The sequence below is a fragment of the Macrobrachium rosenbergii genome, chromosome 56 (genome assembly GCF_040412425.1).
Source record: "Macrobrachium rosenbergii isolate ZJJX-2024 chromosome 56, ASM4041242v1, whole genome shotgun sequence".
NCBI lineage: Eukaryota > Metazoa > Arthropoda > Malacostraca > Decapoda > Palaemonidae > Macrobrachium > Macrobrachium rosenbergii.
In genome coordinates, this window is record NC_089796.1 from 40,491,664 (window position 1) to 40,511,493 (window position 19,830).

General features: G+C 37.2%; 1 protein-coding gene across 1 annotated transcript in view; it reads left to right on the top strand.

The window, feature by feature from the left end:
- Nucleotides 1-19,830, top strand: part of LOC136836354 (VWFA and cache domain-containing protein 1-like) — a 185,264-nt gene that overhangs the window by 89,527 nt on the left and 75,907 nt on the right. Inside the window, exon 4 of the mRNA XM_067100538.1 lies at nt 11,155-11,298. Coding sequence (XP_066956639.1) covers nt 11,155-11,298 — 144 coding nt within the window. The remainder of the gene's footprint in view (nt 1-11,154; nt 11,299-19,830) is intronic.

Below are 19,830 nucleotides of genomic sequence, written 5' to 3' on the forward strand. Positions count from 1 at the left end.
GCTCACTTCTTTCATTGATTTCTGCTAATATCCCTTGTTCAAGTCCACCTTATCGTAAAATTTGTTGTTACAAAATTTAACCATCAGAGCCTGTGTATCTCCCATTAGTCTGTTGACAAACTTAGCTATTGTATTCAGTCAGTGGTAAGCCACACAGAGCCTATTCAATTCATCCTTTTTCCTCACAATCACAACTGGCAAACAGTATCCAGAAATTAACCTTTCAGTGATTCCCATTTTCTGGCTAGCTGCTCCACTGTCACTTTCCTGGAATGTTGTTTATTATGATATTTTTCAGAAACTGTATCTTACTGTGTAAAGGAGGGTTCTATAGCAATAGTTTCCTTTGACTTTATACTTGGTGTGTTGAAACAGGAGTAAAGAAAAAACAAAATATCTTTCACAACACTTTGCACTGGTGTCTCACTTCAGGCCGACTGTAGCTTGTGGAAGCAATCTGGCAGGGGTGTTTTCCTTAGAACAGCAAAAAAAATATTCTACAGAAGTCAAGTATTGTATTTTCCTTTCTGCTTGAGATATGGATTTTTAAAGCAGGCTGATTCCTTATCAAAACTGATTTTCTGCATTTCCTTTGACCAATAAATATTGGCACAATAATCAGGATTTCCCTTTGATTTCTTAGTAAAGATACTGATTGCCTCGAAAATATAACTTGCAACCCTGAAAAGTTTGTTGAGATCAGAATATTTCAGAATGCCGACCAAGGTTCCAGTATGCCGTTGGTCAACATTGACAGTGAAAGATGCAGATACTTCAGGTTAAGTTTGCTACATACATGCATCACATAAATAGCCCAGATTACTTTCTGGCCATGAACTTTGATAAATGGAAAGCCACTCCAGACAATTCAACCAGAGGGAAGCTGTCTGATGAATTCAGCATATGAAAGACATCTTGCAATGAAGTTGCTAGTATTATCTCCACTCTTGACATATATGGATTTGATGGAAACACAAAAGTTATCTAATTCTTGAACTATGAAATATCTTTACTGCAATAGATAGTGAAAATAATCTTGATAGAGGCAGAATCAACACGTTGCCAATGAAGTAGTTTCAAGGTTTTATAATCTGATTGTAGGAAAAGTCTAGAACCACTGGTCAGTATTTTAGTGTTTACAGTTCCAGCATAGGAAGTGTTTTGACTTGATGAGAGGGGCTGGAGATTTTGCAAACATTAATTGTGAATTTCCATTGTAGACTCTATAGATGGTGAAGCCATAGCTTGATTAGAAGGCATCACAAAAGATGCACATTAATATGCTTCAATCTACACTGACACATGGTTAAGGCAAGGGTAAGGAAGACACACCTCTACTGAGAAAAATTAAAAAAAATAACTTTCAGTTTTCTTTTAATTTAGACTGCTGAGGTAATCAGTGCCAATGTTGAGCTTTCCTGGAATTATGGTGTTATCACCCACCCCATAATCCTTAGACTTTCAATATTGCATCTTTGGATGTAAGGAAGTGGGTTGTGGTCTGGCTGCATTATAAAATCCACTCCATATGGGTACAGGTATAATCTCTAAACTGTAAATATTATTGCTAGGCTTTTCTTTTCAGTCATGCAGTAGATGTGCTTACTTTCTTGAGTTTCCTACTTGCATAAGAAATTGGAAATATGCTGTATACAAACTCTGGCAGCAGTCCTTCATTTGATGCATGTGTTCTCACATTGAATGCTATATGCATATAAAGGACCTAATAATGAGACAATCACAAATAAGGAAGCAGTTAAAGACCTTGGTGTGATGTTGAACAGGAATATGTTATGCAATGACCAAATAGCAATACTATTGGCAAAATGCAAAGCAAAAATGGGAATGTGGTTCCGACACTTCAAAACAAGAAAAGCCGAGCACATGATTATGCTTTATAAAATGTACGTACGTAGTTCACTTGAATATTGCAATATAATATGGTACCCACACTACCAAAAGGATATTGCACAAATAGAGAGTGTACAAAGGTCATTTACAGCTAGAATAGAAGAAGTTAAGGACCTTGACTACTGGGAAAGACTACAATTATTAAATCTATATAGTCTTGAAAGGAGAAGAGAACGCTACATGGTAATCCAAGCATGGAAACAAATAGAAGGAATTACTGAAAACATCATGGAGCTAAAAATATCAGAAAGAGCAAGCAAAGGTAGATTGATAGTGCCCAAAACTATACCAGGAAAACTAAGGAAAGCACACAGGACATTAATCCACCACGCACCAGCATCGATAATGCAGCGTCTATTCAATGTGCTACCAGCTCATCTGAGGAACATAACAGGAGTGAGCGTAGATGTGTTTAAGAATAAGCTCGACAAATATCTAAGAGGCATCCCACACCATCCAAGATTGGAAGATGCAAAATATACCGGAAGATGCGTTAGCAATTCTCTGGTAGACATCAGAGGTGCCTCACACTGAGGGACCTGGGGCAACCCGAACGAACTGTAAGGTCTGTAAGGTAAGGATGGAATATGAGTTACTGTATCAGTAACATAAAAATACGAAACCAAAACTCCAGAAAGTTCACGAAGCCATCAAATGAGTGCATTCATACATATGTACATGTTACAGGTTTTTCATTTGCTTTGATTTAGGCTCCAAGACGATACACTATTGACTGGAAGGGTTGTAAGTAGCCAATCACACAGCAGGACATCAGCTTTCCTGGTTGCTGATTGGCTTGTAGCATGATGCGCTATTGGGTGGAGGAGTTGAAAGTAGCCAATCACACAGCAGGGTAGGGGAGAGCGGTGATGATTCGGACAGTGGGATGGTCCGGACAGTACATTTCCTGGAAAATGTAAAGGGCCCTCAGCTCTGAGAAATCACGTGAAATCGCGAGAGTTTGTTCGCCATTGACACATGGACTTTGGCTGCAAAGGGTCATTTACTTTAGGATTGAGGGTAATTTTTGTGGTTTTTCTCATTTCCTATGTAATTTTTTGCGTCTGAATCATAAGCTTTGGTGTAGTGAATATGATAAGGGAGCTGATTATGAGTTTTGGGTGTGAATTTGTACTATATGACGAAGATGTTGTAGCTATTACCCGCCTGTAATCTGCAAGGATTTGAAGTTGAGGGTGTCATCAAATGGTTATGATATGTGGGGGATGATTCGGACATTCTAGGGTTGGGATGATTCGGACATGTCCGAATCATCCCTCCTAGCAAACCTTTACTAATTATGAATTCCAACAAAGAAACAAAATATTTTAACTAACATTATTTAAGTTATATTTTGTGTATATGCATTCATTGGCCCCTCATTACCTTTACCTTATAAAGGACTTCTTAAACCCATCATAGAACCCCCTAATTACAAATTAAAATGTGAATATCAAATCTGGATTCCATTCCATTGGCATTCACTCATATTACACTGATGTTTTTCAAGAAAGTCACTTTGCCAGGGCTTTTGTGACTGATAGGCCAAAGCCAACTGCACCACTTAAAAGCACAACAACCTCACATGAGTACCTCAAGAACATTAAAAAGCAGGAAAAGTACAAAAAAGTTAGATACAGAGGCCCAGACCAGTGATGAAGACCTTCATCATCTTGAAGATCTCTTGACAGCCGATCTTAACAATAATTCTTCTGACATCTCAGAGGAGGAGATAGAAGACAAAAGTGGGTTTTACTGATAAAGTCCCAGAGGAGGGAGATTTTGTTCTTGTTGGGATAGATCCAGTAAAAGGTAGCAAAGTCTATTATGTAGGCAAATTAATCAGCAATTTAGACGAGGGTGATAAATTTCAGGTTTCTTATTTAAGAAAATCACAGAAATTTTCTGCTAATAGTTTTAAATATCCAGAAATTGAGGATGAAGCAACTATTGGTAAAGAGGCAGTAACTGGAGTGCTTCCAAACCCAGGTCAGCAGAGTATGAGAAGAAAGCAGGGGTATTTCAAATTTTGTTTTTTTTTGCAGGATACAATATTCGTTAGGCCAACTTTAATATTTAGGCACTACAAATTTCAAGTAGTTGAGTTACGATTTATGTTTGGTTTTTACTCATGGGGAGAATAATTTCAAGTAAATTTTGGTCATTTAAGAATTTGGTGGCAAGGATATTTCAAGTTTAGTTTTTGTTTTGAAGGTTACAATATTCTTTAAGACTACTATAACATTTATTCTCGGCAAACATCGTAGATTTTCTGTCTGCCATTCACCAAGGGAGAGAATCATCTTTTAAGTTGATTATGATTATTTCAATAAAACACTTCATATGGTATTTCTGTTTCATTTATTATCTGACTTGAAGGTAAATGTCAATTATAATAATTGTCCTAATCATCCCATGCTCTTGTCCAAATCATCACCATGGGTAGGGATGATTCGGACATTTTGGAAACTTGTACTTGAAGATAAATAGCTTCAAGTATAGTAAAGTATAAGACTTGCTACATTTACTGGTAAATGTAGGATGATGAGGCTACACATTGACATGCCAAGGATATCACTGCTCCTTAAACTCTGACTTCTAGAGAGAAATAAAAAAAAAATGTCCGAACCATCACCGCTCTCCCCTACCAGCTTTGCTAGTAGCTGATTGACTTGTAGTTCATATGCTTTGTGAGGGAGTTTCCTCTCTTTGTTTATGATCGATTTTGGTCATTGTTTACTGATACTGTATATTCTTATAACCTAGTTTTGTGAATTAATCTTTATTTACCTTTGTATACATACTGTCACTAGTGTAATAAATACTGTTAATGTGCATATTTATTTTTGTTCTCTCTCTCTCTCTCTCTCTCTCTCTCTCTCTCTCTCTCTCTCTCTCTCTCTCTCTCTCTCTCTTAGGGGTAACTTGATTAGTTTCCACACTCAGCTGTAAGCCATATATTTTTAAGGGTAATGTTGTAAGAAGACTTTGAAATGATATTATAGTGTTTTGGATGGTAGTTTAAAGTATTATTTGATGTTTGAACCATTAAAATAGGCAGTTATAAGCATTTTAGTGCAAAGTATACAGGGTACAGTATTTGTCATTTGAACTATTAAAATAAGCAGTTACAAGAATTTTTAGAGGTTGGTAACAATTTAACATGGAGTCTTGGTATTTGTGGTCCCTAACCCCCACGAATACTGGGGGCCAACTGTAATAATTTTTGTTAAGTGGGGGTGTCTCTTCCTTACTCTTGTTTCAGTCATGCATCAGTGAAGTTTCAAACATATCAATGTGCATCTTTTGTAATGCTTCCAAATAAAATTACTACTTTGCCATTTATAATTTTAGCAATGGCAGTTAAGAGTTAATGTTTGCAACACCTTGAGTCACTCCCAGCAAGTCTGTGCTGGAACTGTAACCACTAAAATGATTCCCCATGGATGTAGACTCCAGTTCAGTTAAATTTCAAAATATTACAGTTGTTGCTGATTCTTAGATTGTTAGGCTATAGTTACTTCTTGCTAACCTTGTTTCTACCAAGAATATTTTCACTATCAATAGCAGCAAAGATTTTTCAGTGTTAAAGTGCTTAACCCTCTGGTATTTTAGTCAACTTCAAGTATTTCAAGAGTGGGGATAATCCTTATAAAATAAATGGAATCAGATACAGAAACAGATTAAAAAGAAAAAACGTAACCCTGTACGCACTCAAATGATAGCCTGCTGGGTAGAATAGTTGCCATGTTGTGTATTTTACTTTTTGCTGACAATCTGGGTACTCTAAATGTTTGCTGACCACTGGGGGCCAAAGGTTTTTCTCATAGGAAACGGTTATTGGGTTAAAAAAAAGAATTATGAGTTAAGTGGTGTTGTCTTCTTTACCCATTCCTCAATCAGGTGTCAATGAAGATTCAAGCATATTAATGAATATCTTTTGTCATGCTTCCAAATCAAGCAATGGCTTTGCCATCTGTATTGTCTTCAATGAAGGTTCACAGTTAATGGTTGAAAAATATCGAGTTGCCGCCATTAAGTCTAAAACACCACCCATGCTGGAACTCTGAACACTAAAATGCTTGTGGGTAGTTCTAGAATTTTCTTCAAAGAAATGTAAAAATCTTATATTTGCTGTTGGTTCTCAGATTGTGTTACAATGGCTACTTGCTGACTGGCTATACCAAGAGTGTGTTCACCCACAATTGCTACAAAAATATTGCTATGTTCAGTGGTACATAATTTGGTATCTCCATCAACTACAAATATGTCAAGAGTGGAGTTGATCCTTGTGACTTCATCATGTAAGGTCTTTCTCATGCTAAATTCATCAAGCCACTTCCCTCCAAGTTGAATGGTACAGAGAGGGTTTCCACTTATCAAAGTTCATGCACAGAGAGGAATCTCAGCTATCTCTCTGCTGAATATAAGCATCTAAGTGACCTTGCAGAAGTTTCTGCATAATGCACTGTCAACATTGCCCAGCGATGTATTGGAACCTTTTTTGACATTGTGAAATATTCTGATTTCAACAAACCTTCTGGAGTTATAGGTTATATTTCAAAAGAAGTTAATATCTTTACTTTGAAACTAATGGAGATCCTGATTATTATGTCATTTGTATTGGATAAAGGAAATACAGAATGTTAGTTTTGCTGAGGAGATAGCCTACTGAGAAAAATCTGGTCTGAAGCAGAAAGGAAAATAAAGTATTTCAGTTTAATGAAATTTATTTAGGCATCCACCATATGGAACAAGTCCACAGGGGCCATTGACTTGAAATTCAAGCTTCCAAAGAATATGGTGTTCATTAAGAAGAAGAAAGATAAAGCAAAGGGAAATACAGGAAGAGATCCCACTTAATAAAAAAAACTGATAAATAGATAAACACAAGAAGAATAGTATTAGGGTAGTAATGTATTGCATTTTTGCATGAACTTCTGAAGTTCCAACTGCACGACATCCTCTGGGGGGTTATTCCACTGCACGACATCCTCTGGGAGGTTGTTCCACAGTCCAACAGTGTGAGGAATAAAGGACCTCTGGAACTGAGAAGTTCGACAGTGAGGCACATTTAAGCTACTGTTCAGTGACTCTGGTTGCTCTCGGCAGATAAAGGGGGTTAGGGATCAATTGTGAATGTGAAAGATTTCTGTTAAAATACGACTTATAAAAAGTGACAAACAAGAGACTTCTGTCGATGGTCCAAGTCATAACTACTACTATTAGGAAACAGAAACCTACCACCACGAACCACTCTATCTAAAAGAGATAAATCTCTGGCAGAAGCATACATCCACACCAAAGAACAGTATTCCAGTAAAGGAAGTACAAATGGTCTAAAACAGGTTGCATTGATTTTATCACTGTTATAAACTTATGAGGCCTTATGAGCAATACTTTCATTAGGTGTTTCTCAAAAGTTAGATATTAGTTAAAAGTTACATCTAGAATAGTTAAAGCTTTAGACTCAATCAGCAAAATTCTTTCCACCAAAAAGGGAGGATGGGGTGGGAAATCTATAGCCTACAAGATCTGCTAATCGATAGTGTTTTCGTTTTACTGGAGTTCAGCCTCATACCCCACTGACTGCACCATTCCTTGATCTGGTCCATATCCCGATTGAGGCTGAGGGCAGCTTCATTTCTCATAAGTGGAGACTTTACTACACCCACAAGTGTTGTATCATCAGCATACTGAACAATCTTGTTTTCCAGGCCAACAACCATATCACTTGTATACACTAAAAATAACAGTGGACCAAAAACACTGCCATGTGGAACTTCAGACACAACAGGTCTTGGTTCACTTAAGATCCCATCCACGGCAGCTCACTGCTGCCTACCTATAAGGAAATCTTAAAGTAATCCTAAAACATATCCACTCACTCCAAGATGCTGAAGTTTATGAATACGTGCCTTGTGATTTACTAAATTCAGAGCAGCACTAAAATCTATTTGAATTACTCTGCACTCAAAGTCCTTATTAACGTTCCCTTGCAAATAGCAAGTCAAGTCTAAAAGAGCATTGCAGGTACCTAACTGCCTCCTGTATGCATATTGAATATCAGCCAATAATCCTTTAGATTCCACATACTTATACAATGGCTTAAAAATAAGTATTTCAGCAACTATGGACAGCACAGGGAGAATACAGATTGGCTTGTAGTTACTGCAGTTTGCAGATGTGCCACTCTTTGGAACAGGCACTGTATTACTAATCTTGTGTTCATCCACAAGATACTACGTTGACTTAAAAATCTTTAGAATCTAGTAATCTTGGGAGACAACACACTAGAAACATTTTTAAAAACAGAAGGTAGAAACCCATCAGGATCTTCACCTGCCCCTCCCCCCCTTTAAGATTACCCAGAATTTTCTTAACATCCCTGTAGCGAAATGCTTATTTTGTAAGAATGGGTTCAGGATGACAAGTATCAGGGAGAGAGACATCCTCAGCTGAGTGCTTAGCATCAAAAGCTCGATGAAGCAGTTCAGCCTTTTCCCTAGGGCCAGTAACCAATCTACCATCATCTGTTAATAGTGGTGTAATGGATGACAAGCCTGACCCAAAGATAGATGATGCTAATTTGGTCCACCAATGATGAGGCTGAGTAATTTCTTCAAGTTTCCTCTTCAAGGACTTATTGTAATTTCTCTCAGAAGTATGGTAAGTTCTATTCACAGCATGGTGAGCCTCAACGGAAGTGGTCTGATTTTCATTTGAACGATTTCATCTCCATGCACTAAATTTGGTCTGTTAGTCATGTATCATCATACCATGGCTGGTCATTTGTCCTAAATTTGATGACCTTTCTAGGGACACCTTATTAAATTAGCCATCAGCATTTCATTTAACTTCACATTGGGATCAGGATCTAATATAGCATCAGAAATTAAGTGCCTACAAGCTTTAATAATGCAATCCCAATTGGCTCTAGATTTCAGCCAGATAATTTTTCCAATGGTGGCATTAGGAATATACTGATTGACAGATACAGTAAATCCATCTCAATGGTGTAATGACCGGAAGTGCCTTGTACTTGACAATAGCTGGAACATCCTTGAACATGAACTGACACTTGATTTAGAAAAGCTTAGAAGATTTTGTTCCATACCATCTTGAATCACACTGCCAAGATCCTAGATGTTGGATTCTGTGATAGCCTTTATGTATGGAGGATGGCGTAATAACAGCAGCATCTTAGCAGCAACTTTATTTCCGTTACTGTTCCGACATGGTATCAACAACCAAACACATGGCGCTCTTCTCAGCTTCTGGCGCAATACATTCAAACATAGAATGTTCCCAAAGTTAAGGGAGAATGCCCCAAGAGTTATGGTACATAGTGCATTAAAGAAAATGGGTTTTTTTTTTACAGACACTACAGATTCTCTTTTGAGCTTTTCAGTCTCAAGGTGCACTGCAAAGCTACCCTGTGTCATCGTAGATCCAGTGGCAGTTCAAGTGACTGTGTAAAGATCTCAACAGGTGAAGTTTGGAAAGTTCTTGTGCAGATTCTAAGACCCATAGAGAAAAAAGATCACCCAGAAGGCACATGATAATATTCATAAAAAATAAAGATAAATTTACACAGATGGATCAAAATTACAAGATGGCGTAGGTAGTGCGTAGTATGTGAAGGGGAGTCATATGTTGCGAAACTACCAGCCTCTTCCCCTGTTTTTACTGCTGAAGCAACAGCCATAGTCAGTGCTTTGGAACTAGGGGCCAAGAAAAAGAATTTAATCTATTGATACAGTGATTCGAGAAGTGTTTTGGAAGCACGAAAAGGCTTAACTTTTCCTACTCATTAATCTAAAAGGCTCAGGAGTGGTTCTTTCACCTATGAATACATTCAGTTTTGTTGGATTCCCACTCTTAAGGGAATACAAAGAAAACAATTGGCTGACAGGGAGGCTAAAGATGCCACTAGATGCAAATATATAATCAAAAAGGTTCCACACTGATATTCAAAGGATCACTAAAACTTATATATTCTCAATAAGTAGCATTAAGGGTGGTCATCATCTGCACTATCCACTATTAAGAAATATAAGAAAATTCGAGGAGAGATTGGCTTCTGGAAATCTGGCTCTAACCCTAATAGAAGGTTTGAGGTTAATCTGACCCGCCTTAGGATGGGGAATATTTGATTGGCCCATAAATTTATTTTGGAAGGTGCCAGTGCTCCTGAGTGTGCTCACTGCCATAGTTCACTGTCTGTTGAGTACTGTCTGTTTCACTGCTCTAGGAATGATCATATAACGAGGAAATGCTATTTAGATGGTAAGGATATTTCAGAAATTTTGGATGATAATGTAGATTTAGATAACTTTATAGGCTGCATACGAGAGGCCAAGATTTTTAGTGAAGTATGTTTTTATCATATGTATTTATTCATTTATATTTCATATTGGAAAAAAACTTTAAACCCCCTAGTATTTTTTTCAGAAAATTGTAAACTCAGTGATCTCTGATAGATTCCAGTGCTTGGCATCAAGGTCTAAACCTCATAATCTTCAATGTTATTTACTCGAAAAGACATGCAGTATATAGAGACTTAGGTTGATATCAACCAAATGCTTAATTTTAAAACCTGTACAAGACTTCATGAGTGTGCATAAAGCACGTTTTTTAAAAAATATCTCATTGTTTTCGTTAAACATATAAAACAAGTATGGAGTTACAGTACATGGAATAGCTCCAGTTTAAATACTTCACATAATATAATCAGTTGTTCCAACCGTATCCACCTCACAATCCCAATTATTACTTACTTCTTGTTTCCAGTCTAAAAATACCTGTTAATAAATTACAAACTCTGTAGTTACTCTTTAGAAAGTATGACAATGGATTACTTGTGGTTTTTGTATGTTGAGTATGCCAACAAAGATTTTGTGTCCTATGAAATACTGACATTTTTGTCCAATAATTTTTGGTATTTACTTGGACTTTACACTTGTTCCTGTACTTTTTTTTTAAGGTTTATGTTCCCCTTCATACCACGGAACCTTATGATTAGTATGTATTACAGATTGGGGTAATTTATAATTACGCCTTTTTATGCTTTAAGGAGAAACGTACTCCCGTATATTTGCAAATTATATCTTTGCCGGTAATATTTGTAAGGCTATATGTTACATTCATATACTTTTAAAGAAATGTTTATATTTAAAATTTCTGAATTTTGATGGATGTGATAGTTACCAGTATTTATAATATGGCAATCTGTTTTTACAGAAAAGGGAACCAAGTGAGGGATTTGTGAAATTTGCTCCGGACTGTTTCCTGGATGTGATGTCGTACATTCAAAATGAAAATTTCTCGATATCAGAGATTAATGATATCTTCAGTGGTGAGAAACCTTCTCAAGAGGTCATGAGGGTAAGAGGCTGGAATACTTATTCAAGTATTGTAGTTTTAAATCCACTTATAAGGGCATAATTTACTTTATACTGTAGAAATTATAGATTTGAAGTAGCTGTGTTATAACACCAAATCACAGGCATGGGAAAAAAAGATGTCGTCAGACTCTTCCAGGAATGTTTTTATTGTAAGTTTGGATCAAGTTAAGAGATTATAGTTTGTGAAGATGGTATCAGTCAGGTTGAATGGTACCAAGAATACATAATTTGAGTAATAATAGTACTAACAGTATTAGAAAATAGTTATGAAAACCATAATAATCTTTTTGCTCATAATTGATGAAAATAATCTCTTGAAAAGGGCCACCGACTATTACTCTAATTAGTTTTATCAATATTATGTAAAGTCTTGGGTCACTTCTGTAAATAAAAGCATTTTTTGAACAAAATAGATGCAAAGTCATTACTAATTGAGTAGTGACAGATAAATTTGCAGTAAAGAGTAGGGTGCTGCAAATGAATGGTAGATCACCTTTGCTGTTTACCCTTTTAATGGGTTTTAAAATTAAAAAGTGGTGCTGAAAATTGCCATAAAAGACTTAAAATATGCAGACTATGATGCTTTAGTTCTTGAAATACAACACGAGGTCTACAAAACTTTCTAAATACAATGCATAGTGTAACTAGAGAGAGAAGTAAATTTAAGAAAAACTGAAAATAATAACGGCAGATTCTGTAAAAGGTATCATCTAACACCAGGAGTAGAAAGCATTAATAAAGTTGAGTCTTTCAAATATTAATGAACAATAATGTCCTGTGCAGGTTCTCTGAAGGAAAATTTAGTGAAAGACATACAAAGGCAAAGCAGGCAATGGACGGGCTGAGTAAGATATGGAGATCAAAGAGACTGAAATTACGTACAAAAGTAGGAGTACATAGTAGTGTAATACGATCTTTATTGCTCTAAGAACATCTAGAAGATTTTGTTATTTTGAAAATGAAGCCGTAAGAAGAATAGAATATCAGCAAGCAGATGGTAGAACAGATAGAAAATAGTTTTATAAGGAAAATTACAGAAGTTCAACATCTATATATATATGAAATGGAGATGCTTTTGGTGCTTTCGCACCACGCCGGAGAAAAGAGTAAGTGATGATGTCAAGTAATCTCCTGAAGGCACCAGAGGAAACGGAAGACCCAGATTTTCTTGTGTGAGAATATGAGGCAGTAATCTGAAGATAAAGGAAATACGTGAGTGGTAAGATTTCAGAGACATTTTATGTCGTGCACCGTCGGGGGCGATAGTGACGATGATACTGTTATATTTAATGAGTAAAAAAGCCACAACAATATAATTGATAAATTGTATATTTTAAGATACAAAAATATACAAAAAGGGGATAAAAACGAGGGAGCTTTCGACCGTTTGCGCAACGTCCTCTTCAGTTAACTGAATCAAAATACTAGTTTTTCTTAAAAAGACGCGTTGAAAAGAATTTTGGTGATAGTCGATCCAAGAAAACTTCGAACTCTCTATCACCAAAATTCTTCTCAACGTGTCTTTTTAAGAAAAACTAGTATTTTGATTTTGTTGGCTGAAGAGAACCTTTGCGCAAACGGTCGAAAGTTCCCTTTCAAAATTTCTACATTGATTATTTTATCAAAGAATGTATTTGAATCATTTAAAAGAGAGCCTCTCCGATATTCATGATACTGCTAATGCTGGCAATTCGCCGGACACAAATAACACACAAACATATTTACAGAAAAATGAGAACCACAAACTCTGCCACCTGCTTACCACTCCCCCTCCCTTATCCTGAACGTTGTGAGGGATTGTCGAGAAAAAACGGGTCCAATTTTTTCACGACATACTCCACACTAGAATTTCTGGCCGAATGGGACAGCAATAGGAAGGTTAAGCAGGTGAGGCTTGAAGATCGGAGGTTCGTCACGGCCTGCACTCAATTGCAGTGCTACAATTGAAAGGCAGCTCACGATAGACTTACAATAACCAGACATGAGAGTAATCACTCTCACAAAACTTACTGACACCTAATTCATGTCGTACAAAGGAGTTTACATGACATTACACAAACACGCTTGTGTACCGCGTTTCGGCAGCACGAAGCAACAACACTGATAACACCCATTTCCTATCACTTCAAGTCCCCTCTAACTTTGCTACAACCTCCACAAAGTCTTATCTGGGGTTTTACATTACATTATATATCATCATTCTTAACCCATTCCTGCATTCTAAGTCTTTGGGCTATTGCTGTCCTTATTTTTGGTCTTGCTCGCTCATGCGTATCAGTGTCCAATTGTTATGCACGTTCACTTAACTGTCCCATCTCTCTCTGTGTGATCTCACTATTCTCACAAGACTCTACACTTTCTCCTTCGTCCACTTCCACACTCTGTGCAGTGTCCTCTTTCTCATTCACTTCATGGATGTGTTCATTATCTGTGTCATTTTCTACATTCTCACTATCCTTGCACGCATTCATTTCAAGGGGAATGATGTGTTCAACTGGTCGCAAAGTTTTTCCCCCTTCATAGAGTACAATAACAGAGCGTACTGTTTTCTATGGTCAAGTTTCACTAACACAATGTCTCCAATAGTCAGCGAGGATTTAGCTCCCACACAGAAGTCATGCCTCTCATGAAATGAACTCAAGTACTCCATCTGCCAGGGTGTCGGTGAGGCGGAAATACTGATGATGCATCTGCTTCGTCATCAGCGTGCAATACATATTTTCATGTAGCACAACAGGTGACATCAGTTGGATCACGAATCCTTGAATCAGATGAGAAGGCATAAGAACTTTGTCTTCCCGGCTATCACCAGTATACAGAAGAGGCCTATTGTTTACTACTGCTTCTGCCTCCTTGACTAATGTACAGACCTGCTCCTCGTTGAAGATTTTGACCTGAAAGATACTTCGAGGGTGTTTCACAACCCTGATTACGCACACGAAGAATCCTCCCATCCATGGAGATCACGGAGTCTGGAAATGCCACTGTATCCTACGCTCACACAGGAACTGTCGAGTTTCACCTTCATCGAAGATGTCTTGTAGGAATGTGCTGGCGGTGCAGAAGGTCTGGTTGTAGATACTACAGGGCAACCCATGCATCACAACGAGTCTCCTGAACATAAGATGAAGTTGGTAGCGTCGAGGGTCGAACAGTAATCTAAGTAGACGGCTCAGCTGCTCATGCAACTTACCAAACAGGACATAGCCTATCCCTCCTTCTACCTGGATAGGTCCATTGAGGTTGAGACCAATACAAGCAAACAGACAAGACATCTGTGTTCATGCAACTCGGAGTGGCGGGGGAGGTGGGCAGTGTAGAGAGGGCTTGAAGGCTTTAATACAAGGTATACATCCTTGTGTAGTCCAGGCCAAAAAAAATACTTCATAACCTTCTCAACAGTCTTCCTAATTCCCATATGTCCAGACTCGTGCGCTACTGCTACCACTTGCTTCCTCAATGGATATGGAATCAAAATTTGATGATATTCACCCCATTCAGCATTTCCTGGTATATCTGCAGGTCGATGCTTCCTCATTAGCAATCCTTCCTTTAGATAATAACGAGTAGAAGTTTGTTGCATTTCTTCTTGTTCAACAACTCTGAAGAACAGATCAGCCGACGTTGTATCCCTCTTCTGCAGTTCCACTAATTTCTCTCTAGTCACTTGACCAACTTCAAGGGCTGAACTCTCAATATCTGTTAACTCTGCTTCTGTAGTTTCACTACTGTCTTCAGGAACACTTTGACTACTCGAAGTCTCTTTACCAATAGTAGGATTTTCCTCTTCTTCAAGAATCTCTTCTGTACTGACATTAGGGGAAACTTCACTTTCCTGGAACAGCTCTTCTAAGCTCAAAGATCCTTCTGGTGCAGGTAAATCTTCAGTTTCTTCACTTCTATGCTCAGTTCTCTTCATGCTCCTGGTCGTTACACAACTTGGAAATAGGTGAGGGTTTTTTCTTCTCTAATTCTATCGTAGGACTAATCCTTAACGGCTTGTCTGTCACTATAGGACAAGGAACGAAGGTAATACCACCAACTTCATTACCCAGTAAAACATGCACACTTTCAACAGCTAGTGAGTCCTTTACTGGAAAATCAATAATTCCTGTCACTAATTCACATGACAAATGCAAGCAGCATATAGGAGTTACTTCCTCTCCTCCTATACCCTTCAAAATGACTGAATCACCGATGAGATTCCTCTCCAACTGTGGGTGAGCACCGCGAACTACCACACTATGATTACTTCCTGTATCACGTAATATCTTCACTGGTACCTGTACACTCAAAGAAGGAGTTGTTAGCATACCTTCATAGATACATGGCTTAAAAGCCTCCTCACTATTCAGCCACTCACTACTGGAAGTTGCATTTCCACTGGTTGCTAAGCACTCTGCTTGTCTCATTTCATTTTTTCCCACAGTTCCTCGTAGTTGGCTTTACTTGATTACCTCTTATCACCTGTCCAACTGGTTTAGTCTGCTGGTACACTTTGTAGCAATCTCGACTATAATGTCCTACTCTTCCATACTTGTGGCAAACAACATTAGTTTTCTGCACTTGTCTTGAGAATAGACTAGAAGGGGCGGGTTTAACATTCCACTGCTGTGGGGCATATCCTGGCTTTGTACTGGTATAGTTATTAGAGGGGTTTCTCACAGCACTGTTCTTAAAATTCGACTGAGACCTATAACCTGTGAATTGTTGGTCCTGGTACTTAACATTATAATTCTTTTTGCTAGATATTATGTTATAGTCCTCACTTAGAGTAACAGCTTTATCAAGTTTCTTCACCTCTCTCTCTCTCAAATAAGCTCTTATATGTTCAGGAATTCCTCTTAGATATTGCCCTAAGACCACTAATTCTTCAAGTTCGTCCATAGACTTAACTTTAGCCGCCTCTAGCTATCGTTTAAAACATTTCCTTACTTTATAGGCATAATCCAAGAAAGTCATCTTGTCATCCTTCTTCAAAGGTCTGAATCTTTCATTGTAATATTCAGGGGTCATCTGGTAAACTTGTAGCACATTGTGTTTGAGTACCTTGTACTGTTTACACTGATCAGCTGATAAGGCTAAGTAGGCGCTTCTTCCTTTACCAATGAGAACACTCTGTAACAAAACTGACCATTTATCCTCTGGCCATCCCATACCCGAAGCCACTTTTTCAAAGTGATAATAAAACTCATCTGGAGCTTCTGTAAATTTTGCAATTAACTTCTGTAATCTTACTACATCAAACACAGGGTCTGCATTACCTTGGATATAGTCATATGGGTTTACAGGTAGTATGGATCGAGCTCTGATTAACTCCAACTCCCTTTCATGTTTTGCTTTTTCTCTTTCTTCTTCTTCTCGCCTCCTTACTCTGTCTCTTTCTTCTTTTGCTTTATCTCTTTCTTCTTTTTCTTTATCAGCCTGTATCTGCAGCCTAAGTAAGTTTTCTTCAGATTCTAGCAGCTTCAGTCTACCCCAGAATTCTTCTGATTCTACACTTCTAAGTTCTGCCTGTACATCACCGTTCTCATTCTCTTGCCTCGGCTTATTTGTAAATTCTACCTCAGCTGCATTCAACAATTCATATGCTTCCCTTAACTCTCCATTTACTTTACCAGAGCTTATTAATGCCTGGACTGCGAAACACTTGACTTGTGCCTCAATCATATCAAAAGTAACATTACCCTCAGGTGAGATTTAGATAACTTTCTGATGGTTGGAGCGGCCAAAAATTCCTGAACTTCAACAAAAGAGTTTACAATACACTTCAAAACACTTATATGGTTACTCTACTATCAAAAATATATTCCTAACACCACCAGTATAAATCATAGACCAGAGTGATATTCTCTTTAGTCCTTCCCGGATGATGAGCACCAAACCATTTATCTAATTCTCCCAGATCTGGTCATCAAATATTTTATCACAGTTCGATCCTGGGTTCAATCCCATTCAATCACATTTAATCCTGTTCCTTAATTTCCCAGATCTGGCCAACAAATCATTTGTCACGAAATGATCAAGTACCTGGTTATTACACAAATAATAATACCAAAAAGTTACCTCACTTCGACCAGATACTTGAAACTTCATAACAAATTTATTAAGACTGAATGCTCTAAAGGTACAGTAATCCCATAAACTTACTTATCACTTGAGAAAATCAATGTAACTTTATCAAGTTATGGGTGAGGTAACAACTAACAAGCTATAAACAGACTAGTGGAAAATGGGCATCACTTCAACAAACACTATAACTGTTTCCCTGGTTCTATTTCACCTAGATAAGTCTCAGGTGAACAAACAGATATATCACATATCTTGTACACATTCACTAATTTCTCTAATTACTAGTGGTCAAAATGAAACACTGTGCTTTTAAAACTTTAAACAGACAAATTTATTTCTAAGTTCAAAAGTTATATGCAGAGTTCACAATCTCAAAAAAGATTTACTGTTACCCGAAAACAGTGTAAAATTTAAGTGTTTCTTAATCAAGTTTAATTCACAAAACTGTAATTTATTAAGAAAGCAGTTTGGTTAAGTAAGATTCAAACCATTAACCTGTTAAGCGTCCCCGGATCGCTAAACATCATCACGCTTTTTCTTGCAATTAGCGGTCATATTACTGACGATAGTTTTTCAAAGTTAATATTGATTTTTATGCTTATAATTCGTACTGTAGTTAAGAGCAGGAATTTTATTAAATGATAGGATAAAAACTATTACTACTACTATTATTTTATTTCATAAGACTACAAAATACTGAATGAAAAGTGTTGTACATACATGCACTATTATTCTTTTGTATGCCAATCTCTAAAGCAGGGGCTACACACAATCCATCTATGTACTCGTGATTGTGGAGACAAATGTTCTACATTCTCATCTAGAAACTGATTTGCAAATCTGTTTGTTTCTTTCACGAGGTAATCAATGATTTCATCATCAAATTATTTCTCAAAAATTCTAATGGATTCTCTTTATCCTCAACTGAAAATTTCACGCCGGGATCAGCAACAAAAGTAAAGGGATATCTCTCTCTCTCTCTCTCTCTCTCTCTCTCTCGGAGTCCAGTCACTCGGCAATGAGAAGTCATCTTCACTTCCGCTATTGGAAGCAAAGTTTGTTTCTTCAATATCCTCATCATGGAGGATTCAGAACTAGAGCTCTCATCATCAAATATGTCTTCAGTATCAGACACCTCATCTAGGATTTGATTTATCTCACCTGAAGACATACGCCTCCTCTTTGTGACATTCACTGAGAACGACGTCAAAGCCATGTTGTCTCTGAAAAAAAGCGTACTGAAAAAAAAAATAGTCATCTAGGCATCAAGCGACCAACTGAAAAGAGTTGCCAGGAGGAAATAAGTCATCAATTACAGCTTACGTGTTCTGAGAGTGTTACCAAATGATGTTTCAACATTTTCCATACAAGTAAACGTATTATTACGGTGCTGACAGCTTGAAAAGCAGAGTTAAAGTCTTGAACGTAATATCCCGTTGAACACGAGTAGATCGCAGTAAACGTATTATTACGTGGGTGACGCTTAACAGGTTAAGTATCACTCAAGTTTTAAACATACACCTGATTAACTAAACTCAACGCACGTGTTCACCAAAATATTACTGACTGGAATCCATATAAGTATTCTCTGAAATCTCAATAATAAGTATGCACTAACAAAATGCTAAGTAATCACCAGCACAAAACTTTGTAAAACACTAATTATAAAATTATAATAATATAACACAGACATATAAGATTGAAATATGCAAAAATGGAAATATACCAACAGCCATTTCATAAGACAAAAATATGTTTAAAGATTACATCAGTCTTTCAAAAGATTACCTTCACTTTTAAAAAAGGTTAAACTCATGTCTTTCTAAGAATTTGTCAAAGACAACATTGCCAAGTCACAATGACATACACAATGATATGTAATTAGCAGCAAGACACATTAGAACTCACAATAAGAGATATTATCCACCTCTTATCAAAATAATAATTCTCTATCACAATAACAGCACAAAACATATCAAGTAAGAACCTTACCTTTTTCAGCAGAAAATAGTAAAATACATTTTCACAATGTTTGTACAATATAAACACCTTAGATCACCTCTTACAAAATGAATACACTTCTTGCGTGAGTTTAACAAAACTTTTACAAACAGGAAAGCAATCAGTATAACACCCTTATACATGACTGGTATTTGAGAGACAGACAGACAGACAGACAGAAGCTTATCCCAGGAACCCCTTTTCCTGACTGAGTGTTTCTGGTTCAGTACTGCTCTTTTATCTTCAAGCCCTCCCAGAATATATGATACATAAAGTGTACACACATTATCCATACAGGTATACATGTACGGTATACATACAGGGAACTCCAAGGCCCAGAAGGAAATATGCCAGAGCTCTTATCAATGATTGACACCATCCGCTGTTCACTCAAACACCTGAACAAACAGAAGGAAGTGCTTTTGGATCCAATTCTGGC